This window comes from Ammodytes marinus (assembly GCF_949987685.1).
Source record: "Ammodytes marinus genome assembly, chromosome: 10".
Taxonomy (NCBI): Eukaryota; Metazoa; Chordata; class Actinopteri; order Uranoscopiformes; family Ammodytidae; genus Ammodytes; species Ammodytes marinus.
In genome coordinates this window covers 8,543,347-8,566,542 of record NC_137214.1, presented here as the reverse complement: position 1 = coordinate 8,566,542, position 23,196 = coordinate 8,543,347, and the positions used below count along the sequence as shown (strand labels likewise).

Sequence of the window (23,196 nt, the reverse complement as noted above, 5' to 3'; positions counted from 1 at the left end):
CTGAATTATGTGGCAACAATTTAACAATCCAGCTATTCAATTCCTTTTAAACAGCAATTTGATGTTTTTTTTAATTAAAACTTATTTTAAAACTAGTTAAGCTATAACTAAACAATTTTTGTTAAACTTGTCAACATTTTTAAAATAATTTAACTTACCTGTTTAATGTTTATCACATTACCAGATAACCCTGTCATTAAAATAAATGATTATGTAAATGTGAGAGCTGTTCAACCTTTAAGGGTTAAACTGGGTCGGACATGAATCTGAAATCCGACACAGTTCCTGATGAATTAGCCGGGTTGTGGCTGAGACATTGTCACAGGCTTCTCAGGAGTCTCTATTTTTTCTACAGGTGGATGTAATGTCTCCGTAAACGTTTTGGCACGAGCTGCTCTGTGACGCCGATGTAAAAGCTCGCGCGCCTGTGTGTGCGTGGTAGGCTACTGGATCTCAGCGCACTGCGTCACGGCAGCAGTGGCGACAAAGTTAAGCGATAACCGGCCGGAGTTCTAGAAGGAATATTACTCCAGCAGTCGGCCGATACGTGTGTAAGTACTTACTGCTTGTCTGCTGTGTGTTTTTGAGACATACGCGGTGTTATTTCGTCGGCCTTTCCTGTTGCTGTCATACCTGTTTAGCCAGGTGAGCCGACATGACACCTGTAACAAGCAGCGTATAAATGCTCACTACAAAGTGTCTTATCTCTGTTATTCCACCTTATCAAAAATGTTACGTTAGCATTGCAACATTTGTATTGGTGTTGTGAGAAGAGAGAAGGACTTTGGCCAGTAATGTTGTTACTCTTTTCATTGTTTTCTGACAATAGCTTCAGTCATTGAATTAGCCTTTTCATTCTTCTCTCTCCCAGTATGGTGGATTACAGTCTCCCGGGTGTACCAGAACAAGGCCTAGTCCCAAAGGGAGGTGGTGGTGGTGGGCCTTTTAAAATGGAGGAGCTGGCTCTAATAGCCTTGCTGGAGTGTCCTCTGTGTTCCAGGCCGTTGGATGGGTCGGCCAAGGTCCTGCCCTGCCAGCATACTTTCTGTGTGGCCTGTTTGCAGAGGCAGGAGGCTGCTGCAAGCTCTCAGCTGCTCTGTCCCGAGTGTCAATCCCCTGTGCAGGCTAGGAAGGTGGAGGAGCTTCCCCCAAACCTCCTGCTAGTGCGTCTCTTGGAGGGGCTCCAGGTATCACCACCAGGGCCCAGCACGGACAGACAGACAGCCCGTCACTCCCTGCCCTTGACCAGGGGCAGCTTGACAGGCAGGGAGGGTCAGCAGCAGCAGCACAGTCTACACAGAGAGAGGCAAGGGCACAATGAGGTCAGTGCTCAACCCTGGCCTAAACATCTGCTTTATGAGGAGGAACCTAGAACTATTTTGTCAGTGGTTGCTAAAATACCAGTGTTGTGAATGGGTTTATTCAAACATTGCACAAATGCTGACGGTTTTCCAAAGCCTGACATACTTCGATTTTGAATGCATATGTTACATATAATATCATTGAAATATCATATAATACATTGTGAGGATAAAACACCTGACCAATCAAAGTACATTATAGCATAATGCAAAAATAATATTGCAAATATTGTTATGAAAAAAATTCTCCTTATTTATCTGTAACATTGTTTTTAGTTTTTTTTACTTTTATTTTAGTGGTTATATGTTTTTTTTTTTACATATGGACAAAAAAAGCAAACAGAATAAGTAAACGCATATAATACATACACAACACCCAACCCCCTCTAAGTGAAATAAATAACTAAGACAAAATGATTAAGAAATTAAGCTATAAGTACACAAGAAACAAAACAAAGCTAAAACAAAAACAAAACTGGGGCAAACCTCACACCTTTTGGTTCCCTAAGTGCCGCAGCACTGGGCCCCATATAGTGGGGAATTTATGGGGGTGACCTGACAGCTCATGTCGTAGCCTTTCCACATGTAGAATGCCCACCATTTCCCTCAGCCAGGTTTCGAATTAGGGGGGCCAAGTCGGACTTCCACAGCCTCAGGATACATCTTTTGGCAATAACCATGCCATACACCATGATTATGCGTGCATTGTGGTTCAATTTTTCCAGGGCTGTGGAATGTCCGAACAGGGCGGTTTCCGGATCAGGAGTTAAAGACACATTTAAAACATTAGAATACCATTGAAATACAAGACACCAAAAGTTGTAAAGATTTGGGCATTCCCAAAACATTTATCTGTAACATTGTTGACACAATACAGGGAGAGTTACTTTTTTAAAGATGGAGTCAGCGATTTTGGAGAACGCAAAATTAGAGAATATCTCCTCAGAATGCGCTACCTGAGATTCACTGATAAAAAGAAAAAAGTGTTTTGACAACAAACATTCTACAGAATCACTGACTCCGCCTTTAAAGCTGTTGAGGTAGACAGGCAACATGGGAGAGAGAGGGGGAGTGACATGCATCAAAGGCTGCCGGCTGGAATCCAACCTGCAACGATGCTATTATGTTGCGTTCACAGCAGCCACACTCGGCTACCAAAGGGAGAGTTATTTTGATGTACACATTGTGGGGGAAATCTCTGAAATCGTTGATATTGCCTCATGGTCTTTATTTCCTTCTGGCTTTATGGTCACATTGATTTATTCATTTGCACTTTATGAATAGGGCCGTTGTGCCTTATCTCTGACTTATTGAATAACTTCCTTACTACTGAGTGTTCACCAAACTCTGGTGGAATTTTTCAAATACTTTAACGGGCACCATTAGTCACCGAAGCTTGTCATTACTGGCCCATTGTATGTTCAGGGATGACAGATTAATAAGCAGACATGCTATTTATGACTGGATGTAGCTTTTGATACTTGCGGTAAAAGTGTCTACAGATACATTTAAGACGCATAATAACTTTCCTCTCACTTCATAGAGAACATATCAAACCCAAGTACTTTTCTCTCCCTGTACTCAAACACAACCTGAGTGGGGAGAGTTGTATTATTACATTATATAAACACCTACTATACAGGGCAATATGCGTAGGTTTGATAAACTAATCAGAAACAGGAGTGAGTCAGAAACATCTGACATTTGATGATAATGACAGAGTGGGAGGAATGGAGTTTTACTTTTCAAAGTTTCAATCAAATGTTTAATAAGTAAAGGCAGGACTAAACAAATGACCAAGTTAAATCAAATTGCTACATTTATTACATAAGGGACTCGCAGAATCGTGTTGGAGTGATACAGTTACGTAATTATAGCAATAATATTTACAATAACTATCAAACAAATTATTAAAACAAATATATATATATTTATATATATATATATATATATATATATATATATATATATATATATATATATATATATATATATATATAATAATTAAATAAGATCCTGAGGGACCAACGAAAAATGAATAAATAAACATAATGTAAAAAGGGTAGGCGCAATAAGCTAAGGCTTCAGCCTACACCTTTTCGATCAATACTATTTATAAGAAATTAATATATAAATTACGATGACAACTTTGTGTTATTTTGTGTGTTTTTTATTATTTTATTTTTTTAACTTATGTAAGTAATGTTGTGAATATGTTTTGATCGAAATAAACTGAAACTAAACTAAACTAAGTTTATTTATTCAGTATTAAAGTTTTACATGTGTGTATATTCATCGACAACATCTCATAAAGAGCCTGTATAAAGTCTACATGGATAGTGGTAAAATTAGACTTTAACCGTAGAGATGATTTTAGTGAAATGTGTGTTTTCAAAATGTTTTAATGGTCATTTACTCATTTAGTTTTCAGGGTGTTAAGGGGTAACAGTAAAATGCAGAGGACTGGGCGGTTCTGAATGTTACAAAAATGAATTATTTGTCTGTAACAACATCGGTCGCCGAATTCAATTCTAACACAGATCTGAGGATCATAAAGGGCCTTCACACTCAGTATATCATTATGCAGTCTTCATCTCATGCCGAGGTTTTCTATTCCCTGAGGTGATGAGTAGCGCACAGAGACCTGCCTCCTCAACAGTCCTGCATGTAAACTGTTCAGAACATCTACTGGTTAGAGCTCACATTTCAATCTATAGCTCAAGTTCAGCCAGAGTTCAAACAGCTCTGCCAAGTTTCACAATGTCTGTGATAATCCTTTCGGCCTAAACATGTACTTCTGAAAGCTCCTGTTCAAAATGATATATACTTTAAAAATGCTGTATATCGCAATTACTTCCAATTCCTTTTCACTAAAGCCAGGTATCACAATGGTTAATTTTTTAGACATGTTCGTCTAAAATGCTTCAATGTAGTGGTATTCAGATACATTTTCAAGGAGGAACCTGATAAAATGTTAGCTGGTAGAATGATTTGAACGGTTTACAAGACTTATTCTTGGCAGATAGATTTGAATTCTTTAAAAAAATTACTATTTTAATCATTTAGTCATGAAATGTATAAAGGATGATCTTTTATTGCTATTTAGAGAAAAGTAATTCAGTGTCTCTGGGCATTCTTGTGCTGTGTTTTTCCTCAACACCACCACGATTAAAAAGAAGTTTAAAGTAACCTTGATATCATCTTAAAAGGGAAAAGGGATGTGTCAAATAATCTGCATATCTAGATAAGAACATCACACATCTATGTCTGTATAGAAAAAAAATCTGCTGAGAGCTTGCAGACGTTTGTCCCCCCCACCCACTCTGAAACTAACTGTGTTTTGGACCAAATGAAACACTCTGTCTGTCACGTATCATGTTGAAAATACGGACCTTGAAAATGTATCAGATGTCTACAATATAAAGAACAAATTAATTGTGTGTGTTTTACTCCCAGAAAATGCAGTTTAACTGGGAAAACAATATTTGAATCCTTAAAAGACAGGGCAGCCTAGCGAGCTTTAACGCCGGCAGTTCTTTAAAACACTTTGAGTTTTCAATCTTCAGAAATATACATCATCACATAAAATTCATAAATGCAGTATATAATATATATATGTCAGTGTATAATATGTGAATTTTATCTGTCCTTTTAGCTTGCTGTCAGAGCTCCGATGCGTAGCCACAGAGGTGATTCGTTTGGGGATCTGGTCCTCACACCTGGGAATGGTATTGGCCTGGAACCCAAAGTGGATGAGACCTGGCAACACGGACACACTGCTGACGGTAGCGGTAGTGGGTCTGTCACTGCCAGCACACTGCAAGCCATCGGCCAGGTGCCTCTACTGAAGCTTCTCCAGCAGTCCCAACCTCAGGCTCTGTGCAGGGCCCTCTACGACTTCAACCCAGATGAGAAGAATCTAGAAGACAGTAAATATTGTCTCAGCTTCCTTAAGGTTAGACTCTCAAACTACTTAACACAGAAGAGGAAAATCTTACTGGCATTGTCTTCTATATGTAAACTTAATCTTTTTAGATACTCACTATATTTAAAGATTATTTCTTTGATGATTTATGCTTTATTAGACAGTTTTGGAGAGACAGAGATGAAATGGGGCAGAGAGGGGGATGACATGCAGAGAACGACCTGGATCTGGGTCTGATGTGACGAGGCCTGAGCCTCAAGGGGGGTGCGCTCTAACATAGCGCCCCTTCACACTTTAATGCACAAAGGAAATTATTACTCGAAGGAGCCAAGGTCCAACTTAATCATACTGTAAGTGAGTGTCGGGCGGGCCAGCATCTTCTAACCAAGATGAGATGCATTAGGATCTGTGTGGCTAACCACCTCTGCTGTTCTAATACCTGGAGGAATCCTGGCTTGGGCAGAGGCCATAATGCTATATTATTTAGTGCAACTAAGGACTACATTGAATATTCTATTGATTAATTTTTAGTCTGTAAGTGAGTTAATTGTTAAAAAAAAAACACACACAACAACCCAGAGTCATAGGTGATGGTCTCAGAAATCAGAAAATATGTAGTGCAAAACTGAAAACCAAGAAAAGTTGCTAAATTTCAAACTTTGCGTGATTTCTCTGGTAATCATCATAATATTATTCATTTCTGGCTGCTTGTCAGACCATTTGGGGAAAGCACAGACCTCACTTTGTGCTGTGGCAACTTTCTTATGGATAGTATTGTGTTGGTCAGCTCTAAATATGATCAATATAAAAAATTATAATTTAAAGAAGTTATGCCAGGATGCTAGTATGACGCATACCTGAAAGCTTGACACAGGATGCAGTTGGCTGCAAGAAATTCTAGTTTGCTCAGTTTAGGCCGGGCAAGGGTCCAAGCCAGTGAATCAGTCCAACAGGCAAACAAGAATCTAGAGCGCGTAGGCGAAGGAATCGGGAGTCCGGTGAAACAAGGCAAATGGCCAAAACATGCTGTGGTTCGGCAAACAGAATGCTGAAAGCAAGTCAAAACAAACAAACAAAGAAAACTTGGCAGGTTTTGAATGAAAGTGAACCGGCGTTAGTGCTGAGGGGTTGATTGGGAAGTGGGCGGGGACTGAGGTTAGGATCAGGGCAGGAGGGAATGGCTGGATGTGGAATGACATAAGAAAAGCAAAACATGGCACAAGGAATATGAGCTGGCTGAAGTGTCTCTGGGCGTTCCTGTGCTGTTTTTTTCCCCTTAACATTGCCGCAAAAAAAATTAACCATCAAAAAGAGGGCAACAGTAAAGCTTGATATCATCTTAAAACGGAAAGAGGATGTGTCATACTAAACATTCTGCATATCTAGATTAGAATATCACAAATCTACAGTATGTCTGTGCAGAACAAAATCTGCTAACTGTGGCAGATGGGTCACAACCTCACTCTGAAACTGTGTGTTGAACCAAATGATAACTAATGAATAGTGTGGGTTTCAGTCCCTAAAAAATGCAGTTTAACTGGCATTACACTAGCTTTTAATCCTTAAAAGACAGGGCGGGGGTAAGGTGAGGAGCAGGGCAGAAGGGAATGGCTGGATCTGGAATGACGTAAGAAAAAAAAAGAAGCATAACATGACAGCAAGGAATAATGACGCTAGTCGTGGTGACAAATTCTCAAATATCTGATGTGCTCGAGTATAGGCTTGACTTCCTGCTCCCATGTTCCAAAAATACAGCATCATACTTATCATATCACCCGTTCAGCATCACTCCGGCGTGGCTTTTTTTTTGGACGTGAGCTGTCGTAGGCAATGATTATGTGAAGCACAGGAAGTTCCCAATGTCCTACTGTCTAATGGTCATCACTTTTTGTTCCTTTCCTCTTAATTCTTTGAGAGACTTGAAGCCCTAGACCTCCGCTGCAGTGGCCGTTACTTACCCTGAAGGATTTCCGAGGCGGTTACATAAGGGCCCCAGCACTTGTGTGTGTGTGCTCTCCATTAAAGTACACTTGCGCTTGGCTTTTTAACTGCGTTTTAATGCAGTTGGTCAAATGTTTTTTTTTTGAAGAGAAAGAACCGGGGCCTGCAGACACAAAGGGAGTTGATGTCACATGCTTGCTGCAGGAGGAAGGCAGCGCACGGAGAGTTTTTGAGCTGAGTGCCCAGTCTCCAGGGCGACCTCCATATTCTGTAACAAGCTCCTGGCATCCCGTTACCTCTTTTCTTTTCTTTTTTTATTTTTTAAGCAATTTCTCTCTCTCTCTCTCTCTCTCTCTCTCTCTCTCTCTCTCTCTCTCTCACCTTAATTCCTGCACGTTGTCTTAGTTCCCCTTGTGAGTCTTAAGTTACTTATTCTGGTTTCCAGGGAGACATCCTCACTGTCATTAGACGGGCGGATGAGCACTGGATCGAAGCCAGGCTTGGAGAGAAAGTTGGAATTTGCCCTCTGCAGTTTATAGAGGTGAGTTCTCATTCTTTATTGTTTTAGTGTGGGGTCGTGGCCTTTTCAGCTCGATCAAGGTTGACGACTGCAGTTTAGCACTTTTTTTGCTCTGATGGCGTAACTCTTGTAATGAACTGAGCCGTTAGATGTTGTCGGGTGTCATTAATTCCAGGTCGCTGCCCGGCCGATAACTTGTTTTTTTTTCCATTCAAATTTTTTGACTCATCCGTAAATGTCACTCCTCACTCTGCAAAAGTGCTGAGTGCATGGAGCTGATCTGTGAAGGCCTGCATGCTGCTGTGTCTGCAGCGGCTCATTAGTGTCTGACTCGGTGGCTTACTCAGGTTTGCAGAGCTTGCTTAGCTTAGATTAGCTGACTTTCATTTGTTCTCCTCGGCACTCTCTGCCTCCGGGAATTAACGTCATCCCTGCTGAGGGGAAAATTGTATTCCTTCCTACAGTGGGGCAAATGCAGTGCCTCATTCAATTCTTGTTTACTTCTCTCCAGGGATGCACAATATATCGACAATGTATCCTGATCGCAAATGTTGATTTAGAGGTATGCGTATCGGAAACGGCTGCTTGAACTGCAATACATGACAACCTATTCCATGTTCCATGCATTGATGCTCTGCATTGTCAATATATTCGGTGATAGAGTACATGGATGTGAAAATATATTTTATGGATTATTACACATTAGCCAGCTGGGATTAACACGAAGACCAGCAAGAGTGTTAATTTAGTTTTTGGAAAAAAATCTGCAAATATCTACTGATCATCTGCTATCTATATTTTGTTGGTGCTGAAAGAAGGTCTGGTGTTTATACACAGCAGAGGCTCTGTAAATCATAACGCAGTGGCTTGGTGCTCGGGATCGACCCTCGGGCACGGACCCCCGCGCTGATATTGAAACGGACCGTTGTAGAAATAGATCTGAGCCTCAAATATTGCCATGGTTAGTATAAATATGAACAGACGTTCTCTGGATATGTATACCACACCTTTAAAAGTTACTCGTAGGAACTGTCACAAGTGATCATCCTCGCAATATTCAACAATGTTACCGCATATTGCATATTTTTTTCCTTATATTGTGCAGCCCTACTTCTCTCACTTTTTATCTGTATTTACGAATATCTGTTTTCTCTTCTAGTCCTCTTTCGTCTCCTGTCCACTCGTGTGGTCTCCAGAAGCCCCGCCTCATCTTTCTCCACCTCTTTACTCTTTCCTTTCATCCCATCTCTTTCTCTCCTCTCCTCTCCTCGCCCATCTCTCCTGGTGTGGTGCAGCCAGGCGTGAAGACACGCTAATGCTTTCTCTGCTCCGGTAGCATAAGAGCACATCACTGGGGGGAGTAAAAGCATTAACCCCGCCATGTCTGTCCGTCTGTTTGTCTCCCTGCCTATTTGTGCTGCGTCTCTCTCAGCCAGTACCAGTCAACCTGTCCTGGCTTATTGGCTGGCTGGTCCTTATGCTCCTGTCTGCCTGCCTGCCTGCCTGTCCAACAAGTTGTAGTGTTGAGTGGAGTAGTGATAAGTGGGTGTATTTAGACAGCCGAAGCACACAGGCACTAGTATCAGGTAGGGAGCGAGTTGGAGAGGATTTTTCTCCACTAAGGATGGACTGTTTTGCGTGTTTAGATTAATCCTTTAGGTTGTTTTTGTCTATTTCAGCCAAACTCCGTGGCTGCCAAACTGCTGGAGGGAAAGAATCATAGGAAGGGGAGTGACTCAGCGGAATTTCACCATCGGACCGGGGCCGGGGGCAAAGAGAAGGCCACTGACGTATCCAGTAGGACCACCCACCACCAACACGGAGTCTCCCAAGTCCAGGCAAAGACGCCCATCATCAATGCTTCTCTGCCCTTCTCCAAACATCGGATATATCCCACACACAGCAACATCAGCTTTCACCAGACGGTCAAAGGAGAGACGAGCAACACCACCACCTTACACAGCCAGGGTCATTCTGAGCGACTGTCTGTGCCTCCCGTGACCAGGAGCCTGTCTCACCCATCCAGAGGAAGCTCTCAGCGAATCAGACGCCACTCTGACGTTATACACCGACACCGGTCACAGGTCAGTAATATTGCTAACACGTGCACGTATACTGACGAGAAAAAGTAATTTTTTTCTCATAATCTTTGAGCTCAACCATGTTGGGCTTTGCTTTGTGTGCCGTGATCTGTTTTAAGAGAAAACATGTGGTTGGCAACAGACACGCCCGTTTTCCACTGAGATAATAGCTGTTTTTTATTTGGAGTGGAGACACGATTTAAGGTCAAGTTGTCCTCAGGAGTACAGGGAGGGAACTATGACAGCAAACTTAGGAATGAATGAGAAAGAGAGAGAGAGCGAGAGAGGCATCGCCTTTATCCTTATGTTGCCCACTATGAGTAAGCGGGGCTCCCATTAAGACAACACAGATGTGGAAAAGGGCTAGATGTGAAAGGAGGGAGGACTAAAGGTGACAGGAAAGAAAACTTTTCAAAGGAATTTTTTTAATCAACAATTCTGGGCCACAAGCCAGGGGTTCCCCTTCAGAGATGAATAGCAGTCGTAACAGAGTGTGTTTTCTTTCTCCAGCCCAGATATAAAGTAATTATAAGAAGTAGTGTCATTCATTCTTGAAAAGCATTTTAGAATTTAATAGAATAACACATTGAGTCCCAATATAAAGCTATAGTGCGTAACATTTGTTGTCCCAATGAGTCATTCTGTGCATATACATGAGGTATGTCTTTGATTTGATTGCTTGTAATTCCAAGTTTTTTCTCGGCAGTAGAAATAACAACTGAAACATTTCGTGGCCACATCAGTGTCGCCCAGTTTGTAAACGCTCCCATACTGAGAATTACAGAGAGAGTCTTGTGGAGCTGATTAATCAACTTTGTTTCAACTCATTTGGCAATGGCTTGGATGTAACCAACATTAATTTGTAAGAAAAAGGTACGCACTATTGCTTTAAGCACTTCAGTGGACTTCTGGGCAGCACAATGACACTGAAAAACTGAGATAACCTTTACTTCACCTTTGAAATCATGTCATCTAAATGACTCAGAAGAAGAGTGGGTGTGTGTGTGACTGAAACTGACTCTTGAAAAACCACTGTCATGTTTCTTGCGGCTCTTTCAGGTCTGCCTTTGGCGTCTATGATGGTGATGATTAATATATGGTTATATAATGTATGTGCAGCCTCAATCTATTAAGATGAATTACTAACCCAACTTCATTCCAACGTGATACGTGCTGCGTATTACATTACACAGCCTGTATCACATGGCAGGATAATGGATGGGTGATGATCAGCATGAGAAAATGTTATTTATTTCGAGCATGCCGTGAAAATTCTAAAAGATTATGAATTTATCTAGTACTGATCACCCAAGCCTTAATGTTGGTGGATACATTTCACATCAACAGTTGTCCCTATTTCTACGATATTGGCCCATTTGCAAATAAGGTGACATCCGGCGATGGCAGTAGCCGATGTTGAATCAGCTTTTTTGTATTCATTTTGCCCTGCCTTAATGTCGTGTTAATTGGTCTGATTCATACAAGAGTAGCTTACCTAACTTTGAAAAAGATAAATTGCCTGGGACTCTTGGATGCCATAACTCAAGTTAGTGTGATGAAGATGGTTCAATATTTTTTCATGACAAGATTTATATGTTTACCTGCCGCATAAGATTTTTTTTTGACAAATTTGCAATCGCTGCATCTCTACTATGTAAACAGCTGGACACGTTGCCATTCATTCACATTAGTAAACATGTTACACTGTATAATACTGTGACCAGTACTGCATAGTCATAGCCAGCAAGTGTCAGGGTGCCAACATAAAAGCCTCTGTAAGGGGTTAATAATATTAATAATACAACCTGCTGCAGAGTGCCCTGCCCCCCTGAGATAGTGATTTCCTTTGATTCGGCTCAGATTTCACTGCTCTAACCCACAATTATACATGTCAGAGCCTGGAAATGCTACACCATGTAGGGGACAAACCGGGAGAGGAAGAGAGAATAAAAGATTAAAGAAGCAGGGAATGACAGAGATTAGACAAGAAGAGGAAAAGGTGAGAGGAAATACTGTAACAGTAAAATGATGGTCGTAACATTGGGAAGAGAACCAGGGAAAATATGTATGAGCTGCAAAAAGGCAAAACACAATACGTAGGAAGAAAAGTGAACGCTAGATTTAGAGAGTGGGAGGCTTGGAGAGTCCCTCAGTGCTTGTGCTTATCTCTCTCATGCTGATGATGATGATGAGTCACTGGTGAAGTTGGTTACATAACAGAGCCCCTTTCTCCCCCTGCCTCCAAACTCCTTTCCTCTTCACTTAGCAGGTAACACTCACTTTCACATCAGTGGGCCAGTTATAGCACTAGACGCACTTCCCTTTCTAAAGGGAGCGGAGGGCTCTGTGTCCCTAAAGCCGAGGCCGAGCTCTCCCCAACCGACCAAAGCCAGCGTGTGATGCTATTCTTAGAGCAGCCCTCACATCAGTGCTCACCTCTGGCTCCACTGTTACACGGAGAGTTGCCGCTTCCCACCGACTGTGGATGTGAATAATGTTTGTTAGTGTGAATATTGGCACTGTTATGCAAGAGAGCAGCATGTAGGATGGAAATGAGCCAAAAGCTGGTACATCTTCAAATGCAACATTCATCATATAGTACTTCGCTGACACAACCAAAACACTGATGCCATTATAAGATAACTGTAACTTTTGTAACCTATAAAGGGATAGTTCAGTATTTTTGAAGTGGGGTCACCTCTGCAACAGTACAAGGCTAACGTCTGCTACCGCGAATTCTCCCCCAAACTTCTTATAGGGACTGTGATGACAGCCATCTGACTAAGGTAACGTATTAACTATACCGAAGTACCTCATACAACCCCACTTGAAAAATACTGAACTATCCCTTTAAACCCTTAAAGGTTGATATTCAAATCTTAAGTTAGAAGTAGTTTTGTTTTACACAATAAAACACAAGGTAAGAAACATAAAAATGAAGAGTTATAACATCATATAAAGAAATTCCTAATAATTATTGAAATATACATGTATAAACAGCTAGGTTTCGAGTGTCCACAGTGTGTCCAAAGGAGTCTTTGTAGTCCCATAAGCAAAGTCTCCTTGATCCTTATCAGAAGACTTTAAAGACCCACTGGTGACATAGAGCTGCAGTAGATCTCTATTGTAGCATGATGAAGTGCTAGCCTCATGCACAGCTCCAAAAAAATCGTGATTATTTTGAATTGAATTGTGAATTTGATGGGCCGCCAGTTTGGAGAACTCAAGATTGGTGATGACACGTGAGACATTCTACAAGGTCTGGTCCAAAGCAAACCAGCATGTTGGATCACATCCAGGGATGTTTTGCTGAGGCATGTGAAGAGAGAGAGCTACAATAGTTATGACTATTAAAACTATAATATATCGTGTTCTTTTGTTCGGATGTATGGAAGGTAAAAAATAAAAGATGACTGGAAAAAAGTTTCAGAGTTCTCAGGTGTTGTTTAATGAAGTGAGATCACAGAACAGCTTGTGCAGGAGTCAGTGACAGACAAAAAAGTCAAAAAAGTAATGAGCCTTTTCGACAGCAAGGCTTTTTAACATATCTTGACAAAGTCTATTGATTGGTCTATCTTGTTGTCTTGTATCTTCTCGTCCAATCCTCTTCTTCTTCGCTCTTGACCTGAACTATGCCGAAAAGTAGAATTATGCTCCTGGCTTTGAATGTAACTTGTATCTATGGCTTGGTCAGCTGAGTCAGGAAAATACAGTAGGCCTTTGTTTAAAATAGATACATCTGTCCCTTCTCTGGCCTCGTTTTCTGGGAAAACATCTAAAAAACTTACAAGAAGTTTTGTGCTATTTAGTAACTCCCTTCCAACTGTCCCTGCTCCAAGGCCTGACATGAGAACAATTAGATCACATGTTATGAATGTATCGATTGTTAGTTGATTATATAGAGTAAATGCAGATTAATGATGGTGGTTATAAGCATCATTAATATTTTAAAATTAAAATCCTGACATGACTCTTGTTCAAATTTCTCAAATATGATTTGTTCTTCTCATCTCACAGTAAACATGAATACAAGCTAATTGAAGACGTCACATTGGGCTGTTGAAAAATTAGTCATCTCTCACTGTTATCTGACATTTTACAGACCAAATGGTGTTACCTGACTGCACCTCCACAAGCCTGTGTGGGCATGTTCAGACAATGCTCGATAAAACATCTGCTATCAGCTTTAGTTAAGATGGACATTTTACATTTGCCTGCGGGAAAGTTATTCCAAAATATACATTCCAAACAATCAAAGATAGTCATAAATATTTCTCGTATTTCATTTTCTGCCCGATTAAACCTTTATTCCCTCTGCAACGAGTATGTCAAACATTTAATAACTTCTTTCCATCTCAGACTCATTCACACAACCCAGAATAATTATCTTCACAACTACGCACGTGCACAGGGAGAGAAAAAAGTTAAGTCATGAGTTTCACCCATTAATATGTCAGCCACAATTAGGTCATGTCTTGACAGCAGTCTCTACGGATTTGATTTATTCACGACACATGAACATTTTGTATCGCCTCTCAATAATTATAAACCAATAATTTTTTACTATCTTGGATATATAAAATGGTTTTATGCAGCTTCTCTGCTCTAACTGGACAATTACACATTTATTTTGTGAAGATGATTAACACCCGTAGTATAAAATATGAGAAATTATTATGGAGAATAACTACGGTAAACTGCAGCTGTCTACATCTGATGAGGTTATTGTTGATGATAAAATCATGACGCTGCAGACAGTCAGAAGCAAGTTGGACAGAAATCTAACTAATGAGTTTAATGTTGTTGTTGGTGACGGCCGGGTAATTCCCACCTACTGTAGCTCCACCCAACTTCAACCTGAATAGAACCAATTATAGCCGGAGTAACTGAAATCAGCTGTGTGGGTGTGCAGGCCTTTCTTTGACATCAGTCATACATCGTACTAAGTCATACTAAGATTTACCCTTTGTATTCATCTCATGGCTCGTGTGTCTAAAACCAAAATGTTTTTACTTTGGTTTAGTCACAAACATGTTGAGGTAGTGTTAATAGTGTTGAGCTTTACAAAGATATCTTTACAACAAATCTATTTGGGTTGAGATTTTGGGGATTTTTTAGTAGCCAAGGTTTTTAAAACAAGAAATATTGTGCACTGCTTTTGACAGGATGATGACACAAACATGCAAACGCAACTGTTTTCTTCAGATATTAGAAGGTGTTTTAGTGTTTTGCTAAAGGTAGCAATGTAGAACTATCTGAGCTCTGTAGACAGCCATTGCATTTGTTATGTTTACAATCATGCAGGGCAATTTATTGTTAAAATTATAACTGAATAACCTCCTTGTTATTGGCCGATACATTGAAAGATAGTTAGCAGCTGACAAGATAACACTTATCGCAACATTTATATACATAAATGAGCCATTATTAAATAAATGATCATAGGAACAAATACAAATACAATATTTTCATTATAATTAAAGGTTATTCGATATTTTCCTCCTTTCAAAGCACTGAGCTTTGTTGCAGGTGATCTTCCTGTTACAGATAGAGGAGACTAATTGGCTTGCTAGTTTGCTTAGTCAGAGAAAACTGACAAACACATTACTGGATCAACACTGTTTGTCATGATTGACCAACAAAGACTGCACTTAAACTGCAAATAAAACAGTGATTTGGAAAATGAAATAAAAATGTCATTGCATAATGTTATAGTACTGAAAAGAGTTTTAGAAAATATTGGCTTATTTCACAATTCTATGATTATTGCCTACTATATATTGTCCGTATTTATTTATGTGATTATCTACCAATAAAGTTTCATTTATGTATTTAATTTAAAGTACTTTGGAAAAAAAATTGTCTTAAGGTTTTGCTGGTTGACCATTCTCTCTTGCAGGGAGGCACCAAAAGTTGGACAAGCTTTCAATTGGTTTATTCCTGGCACTGCAGGCATTCTGGCTGACGGAGCATGTCAACTGTTTACCACACCAAATAAGACGTATTTCACTGCAAGTCAAATAGCCAAAATCTCCCAATGTAAATATAGACTTTGCAACTGCTGGGTCACTGTGTTACCTCTCTTTTAATCTGATAAAACACAACCCCGGAACAGAAAAAGGAAAATAGAATATTGAAAACAACTAAATAAATGATTCATTACATGGGGGGAAACATTAGTTTGTGTATCTTGTTGCATAACACAACATTGTAAGTGTCAGGCTGTCATGGCTGTTTTTAGTGTAAACGTCTTGTGAATGTCATAAAAGACAGGCAGACCAAAAAAAACATACATGACAGCGAAGCTCCTCCATCCACTCTCGCTTTCAGGACATTGTACCATAACTTTATCTTGCTTCACTTCTGCCTCAGAGTGCTGCCTTTGACAAGTGAGACTGTTCTCATAGCAATGGCTGCGTCTTAATTATGACTTCTTTTGTGCGTCTCTGGGGTACATTGTGAATGCATTGCAGCTTTAATGGTGGGACAGCTGTAGGATCTATGCATACAGTATGCTATATTGAGGAAACCCCAGGCACACGGACCAGCGTTAATGCTTCAAGCAGTAGTTAAGTGGTTAGCGCTGTAAATAGCAGCAAGCCTCTGTAGGCATCACCAACACTGTAGGCATCACTGCAGAGATAATAGGCACTGCACGGGGGAAGTTATTTCCACCTCTCTTTTAAAGCGGCTACGAGTAACATTTAAATAACTTTTAAACAGCCTCATGTTTCCTCTGATAATCATAAATTACCTTTAACAGCAAACGAGACCATCAGTGCAAAGAAAGACGTTTTTATATAGTTTTTATTACTGCTTTTGGTCTGGTCGCACACCCAGTCCAATTTTCGGTTCGCTCGTGCAGGCTCTATGGTCACATATCCGTATTGGTCGCAGATTTCAGTGTGGAGCAGCAACGCGATTTGAGAAGCCTATCCCTCCTGGTGAGGGAAGGGGAGCGGGAGCCTTGTTTGAGACAGTTGTTTGTCGTCATAATGACTGATAACGGGGCTGAACCATCAAAGAAATAAAAGAGAATGCACTGTACTAACACAAAGTTTGCTTTGTTTCACCATCATCAGATAACCATTATCTGAAATAGTCATTATTTACATCAACAACACAAACATATTACCTCATCGTGATCCATACTAACTGCCAGAGCCGGCCCAAGCCTTCAGGGGGCCCTAAGCGAAATATGATTAGGGGGCCCCTCTCCAATGTCAGCGCTGCTGAAATTATAGATCTTTGTGAAATGTTATTCACACACCCAGTGTTTTCCGCTAGTCCCTCCACTGTGCAGCTGTGCGAAAATATTAGACAGCCGAGATTCAGACCCTCCTAGGGGGGTCCGGGGGTATGCCCCCCCGGGAGATTTTTTTAACCTTTTTAAAGTGAAATGCATGAATCTGGTGCACTTTGAGAGGAAAATTAAGAGGCTAAATCTGAGAAATTTTGTGTGAACAAATAATTTGGAGACACTGGGTCAGATGAATTAGAAGCTATTGAAGAAGGACACATGGATTTTATAAAATATAAAATAAAATATTATGGAGGGTCCTCTGGGTTGGGCTTGGAGTTATTTTTCTTTTTCTCTGTAATATAGTGAATGCATTTAAATGCAGTGAGAGGAACGAAGCAGAAGAACTCTTGTCCAACTATCTTTTTTTCCACAGACGAGGCTGAAATAGGCTATAGACCATACACAGTGCATGGGAAACTGAGGGCAGCCCCATTTCCAATTGTTTTTAAATAAACTCAATACACACTGTGCATGAATGTGACCGTGACATGATCAGATAATTTCGGATTACCTCACAGATTTTTAGGCTATTAATTATCTAGACCAAAACATTTTATTCCTTTTTTTGTATGATAACTCACATTTGCATAATATGATGTTAATATCAAACACACAAACTAAAAAAAAAAAAATTTTTTTTTTTTTTTTTTTTGAGGGGGCCCCCCTGGCGGTCGGGGGCCCTAAGCGCCCGCTTAGTTCGCTTATGCCTCGGGCCGGCTCTGCTAACTGCCGTCTCTCGTTCATTCGCTTTCTGTGAGGACACGTAATCTTTCAGCTCCGTGAGAGAGAGTAGTTAGGTGACGCTGCTGCATCAACTCATTGCAATCAGGTGTGTGTAGCACTGACTGGCATTAGTTGATGCAGTGTCAAAACCACTCTCACGGAGCCGAAAAGAGTCCACACACTTTCAACACACGGACATGCACTATATTGCGCCCTTCTCAGTTCACACTCGCACGCCTGGCACGAGCTAGAAAACAGCTTTGCGACAGAGGGCGTCGTAAAAATACTACCGCTTTTGTCCAAAGGGGACGCCAACGTGCCATGTTACTCGTAGTGGCTTTAACTAAACAATACAAAATGATTTATGTATGCGAAACTTGTTTGGTTGGAGAATAAAAGTTTCTCATAAAGATCTCACCAAAAGGTCCTCTGTAGTTCGGTAGGCCTAATAAAGTAATTAGGGATTCATCTTCATACTGTGTCGTTAAGGGAATGTGAGACACACCTCGGTCACTCCCTGCCAGGCTGTGTCAGGCCTGACTCACACTCTGCTGACATCCAGTCACAGTTTCTTAGCTCTCTGCCTTAAAAATAAAAGCTTGGATCTTAAAATAGCTTAAATTAAAGGAAAATCCTGAATATATGAATTGAGAAACATATGGAACACAAGGTTTGTCTAAATAGTTTGATGAGTAAGAAAATGACATAAATCATATTTTACAGCCTCCTCAGCAGTCACAATATCTCAACCCAACCCAGTTGAACAACTATGAGACATTTTGGAGAGACATGCTACACAGCACTGTCCATCACCATCACCAAAACACAAAAATGGGGGGAAATGTTGGTTTGGTTTGGTTTAGTTTAGCTTATTTGACACTAAAAGAAGAAAGAGAATTAATCGTAGATTAAATCCTTTCAAGTCTCTTAAAACAATACAAAGATTCTCTTTGAAACAAATTGAACAATCCTCGTTCTGTGACAAAAAATGTATTCTAAAGTTTATCTGAAGCTACAAGGCTTCAGCAGTGTGAGTTAGACAAATATTATTAATATATATATATATATATATATATATATATATATATATATATATATATATATATATATATATATATATATATATATATATATATATATATATATATATATATATATATATATATATATATATATATATATTAACATGGAATTTTAGTCCTGACATTCATGATGCCAAGGAGAGGATAAATGCTTATGACTTATTTCATCAGGTCTATTTTTAAATTGGTCCAATACTTTAGTTTATACCCAAATGTCTGCAAAAACTAAAAACATTCCCTCTACTGTATTTTGTATGTTGTGCCAACAAAAAGGCTACCATGCAAAAATAAGACGATGAACATTGTAAACATAAGGCTATAGCAGCTAAATATCTAAATGTAAGCACTGTTGTTGAGAAACAACAGTGATGCTGTCATTTGCATTTATCTCAAAGCACTGCTGTGCATTCAGTCCATTCAGAATACTTTATTCATTCGTCAAGGGGAAATTTGAGGCAAATGGGTTTGCAAACTGAAGTACACATTGATCATTATTTTAGGCATATACAAAATCTAAAATACAAACATGATGTTGTAAGAGAGACATTTGATAAACACGAGGGTTAATGGATGTCCCCAATCCCAGGCTGCAACACCACGTAGGCACGTATTACATTAAACAAAAATGTCGGAATGTGCTTTTTTCCGTTTTAAGTCCGTTTATACAGAAGATAACCTGAACATTATTGTACTGGCTGTATTTAATGGGCTGTTATCAAGTCTAATGGCTTCTGGAATAAAATCAAACTTCCTTCTTTTGTCTTACATACAGCCAATTTAACAGCCCTCCTGATAGCATTAGCTTGTGCAGTAGCCATGGAAGACATGAGGGGTCGTTGATAAACCTGTATGCTTTTTTTAATGACTAGTTCAGTATAAAGTTGTACTATAATCTTTGTTTTTGCCAAGGATTTTAGACCTGATGTTAACAAAACATTGCAATTAGATCTTGCCCTTTTGATAAAGTGATGTAAACCAGCAAATCAAAAGTAAAAAAGCAGAATTAAACCTCAACATTTTGTAATATACTCTTAAATCAATATTTTCACTGAATCTCAAGCTGTCACAAAACTCAATTCTCAAATATTTGTGGGTCTGGGCGATTTCAAAACCTATTACGATGAATGACAAAACTGCTGGCATGGCTGTAGGCTCTTGTTTTGATATGGTGTTCTTATTATACATAATGATAATTTTAAATTCAACCCACTACAGAGTGAGAAGAAGATGACCAGTGAGGCTCCACCCACCATCTCCATGGCCCTCGTGAACCCCCAAATGTCCTCTGCCTCTGCAGACAGCAAAACCTCCTCCACACAGCAGCTCTCCATCAGCGTGTAAGTCACTGTTATAAACACCATATTAATGGTATGATAATCTTGGCTCATATGTATCAAATTTGAATAGAAAAGATAGAAAGAAACATTCATATACCCCAAAAAGGCAGCATAATCTGGGTTTATTGTAAAAAGTGGGGAAGTAACATAGACAAAAACCCTTTGTGTGACTCAGATGTGCTGTCCTGTACTCCTACAAACCACGGAGGCCCGAGGAGCTGGAGCTGAGGAAAGGAGAGATGGTGGGAGTGTATGGAAAGTTCAAAGAAGGATGGCTGCGTGGGTTATCGCTCAGAACAGGCAAAGTGGGCATTCTGCCCAGCAACTACATCTCGCCTGTGCTCAGGTGAGAGGCTGTGACCCCTGGCTGCACCAAGTGGGAGCCCAATGACATTTGCATCAGACAGTCTTTATGTGTGGGCAGGACGACATGTCATCATGCATATGTTTAAATGAGTCATGAAACGGCAATATAACTCTGAGCCTTGTGCTTTGTTTAAATAAGTGTTAACTACAGTACAAAAGGTGATATATATGGGAGGTTCTTCAGTTTTTGCTAAAGTGTTTCTTTGCATCCCTGCAGAACCTCAGCCAGACTCCTGGAGACCAAAGCAGCCAATGCCTCCTCGCAGTACAACACACTATCTGGAAAGAAACCCACACCTGCCAAGAACCCTGCTGTGGTCCTTGCTCTTGATAGGGTGAACTCTGATGGAACGATGTACTCGTCAGGACAGGTCCCATCTGTGCCCAATGGAGGACAGCATGCAATGTCATCCACTGGCTCTGGAAAATCCTTCCTCTATGGAGGTTCACAAGGATGGGACACTGTGAGGCGCATCTTTAACCCACACAGAGGTGAGTCTTTCTCAGACAACACACATACCTTCCAAATGCTTGTTTTATTTTGCGATTTTTCCAGGTTGTCAAAAACGGTCCTTTGAATGTTTTTCGCAGGCTCCAACCATTATTCCTATACATCCAATATGAACGTCCCATCAAACTTACAGCACTTTGAACAAGTTCAGGCATCCGGCTACTCGCCTGCCCTGCAGAGGAAGAAGCACAGCAGAAGCACCCTCTCTGGCAGACCACTGGGCTGGATGACTGAGCCAACAGCGCCCTCTGCTGTCTATAAGGACAGGGAATACTCTTCACATGAGGCAGCATTTCAGCATGACAGACAGCTTTCCAATGGGCCTCACTCAATTCTAGTCAGACCTGATTTACACAGGAACAATACAGACAAGGTAATGTCTTGCGGTTTGAAGTAAAGTAGTTTATTTGCTTTATTTAAGCTATTGTGTGTAACTTTTTCATATAAATGTATTTAGGTTATAGTCAAGCCATTGCCAAACGAGTTGAAACAAAGTTGATTAGGCCTATCAGCTATACACAAAACTCTCTCTGTATTTCTCAGTATAGTAGTGTTTACAAACTGGTGTCGCCCCCCGACACTGGTAGAGGAGTTCAAGCATCACCCACAAAATGTTTCAGTTGTTGATTCTACTGCTAAGATCAAACCCGAACGTACAGCAGAAGTAATAAAATCCATGTGTGATCACCGAAGGCTTACGTCATGCAGATGCACCGACAGTGTTGTTGTTATTACTCAGAATTCCTCATGGGGGCGATATAAGTTATGCACTATAACTTTAAACTATTCCTGCTGTGATCATTCTTCAACATGTGCCTTACACTACATGTTTTACTCCCCTAGCCAGCAAAGTCTGTGCGGTTTCTTACTGATGAAGACTCCCCTCCTCCAAAACCTCGCTCCTACTCCTGGTCGGGAAATCAGGTCCACTCCAACTCCAGCCCTGGCCCTCTTCCATTAGAAGTGTGGGCCCCCTCGCTCACCCTGGGAAGAGACGGACCAGGGATCATTCTCAAAGACGGAAAAGTTCCCATTCTAAGAAAAAACCTTGAAACAACCATCTCGGATCACAATTCTAATCCTCAGAAACCCCTATCTTCACAGTCATCTCTATCGGCCGCATCAGCTCAATTCAGCCCTAGCAGGTATGTTGAACTTTTTATTTGTCCTTGAAAATAAAGAGCAGATTGATTATCAGACAGGCAATGTAGACCTGAAAATGTTTTATTGATTGGCACACTGGACAAAAACCTCTGGCATATTTTGCTTTTTTCCCCTCTTCCCCCAGACACAGAGTTACCACAACACATTTAGCCCAGACGGACTCGGAAATCAGTCTGCTTCAAGGAGAGTTGGTCCTCGTCCACAGACCTCGACCTGATGGAAGGGTGCTGGTGACTCAGGAGATGAGTGGGCAGACGGGCTTATTCCACAGCAGTGTTCTCCAATCCCTCAACAGGCTCAGCTGACTGTGTACAACTGTAGTAGTGGATATTTCCATATTCCATGTGTTCAAACTACTGCCATATGACTTGACTGACCTGATGAACAACAGGATATGTGTTGAGGTCCGAAGGTTGATACTAACACTGCCAAACGACAATCCTACGAAGAAGGTGTTTTATGAGAGTGTGTTTAAATTCTCCAGAGATTTATTGTGTTTCCTTCAACATATGTGCATGTCTGTTACACATGTACTATTATAAGATTTTGCACAAAAACCCACCCAAAGACTGTTCCTTCTTTAATACCCATGTTACACACATTGGTTAGTGCCTTTGTCAGAAGAAAACTATTTAAATATATTTAGAGCAACTATATGAGGTTAAATATCTGTACTGCTTAAGTGGTAATAAATTATACTTCCAGAACATTAGTAGTTTTGTGTCTTATTTCAGGTTTAAACTATGTTAACTTAATAAACAACGATACGATAATGGATCAATCCTTTCATAAATGTCCTAAAACTGCAATGAAGATACACAAATAATAGCAAAATGTTTAAGTAGGCCTATCTGTTCTTGCAGCATGTTAAAATACTCATGC

At 40.3% G+C, this 23,196-nt stretch overlaps 1 protein-coding gene across 1 annotated transcript; it reads left to right on the top strand.

Moving 5' to 3' along the window:
• Window positions 1-320: 320 nt before the first annotated feature.
• On the top strand, window positions 321-23,021 carry sh3rf2 (SH3 domain containing ring finger 2). The gene is made up of 11 exons (XM_080035792.1): window positions 321-551; window positions 872-1,322; window positions 5,017-5,316; window positions 7,673-7,768; window positions 9,427-9,831; window positions 20,152-20,273; window positions 20,449-20,619; window positions 20,857-21,131; window positions 21,231-21,523; window positions 21,994-22,295; window positions 22,439-23,021. The coding sequence occupies exons 2-11, from the start codon at window positions 873-875 to the stop codon at window positions 22,617-22,619; spliced, it is 2,595 nt and encodes an 864-aa protein (XP_079891918.1). The 5' UTR covers window positions 321-551; window position 872; the 3' UTR covers window positions 22,620-23,021.
• Window positions 23,022-23,196: the final 175 nt, after the last annotated feature.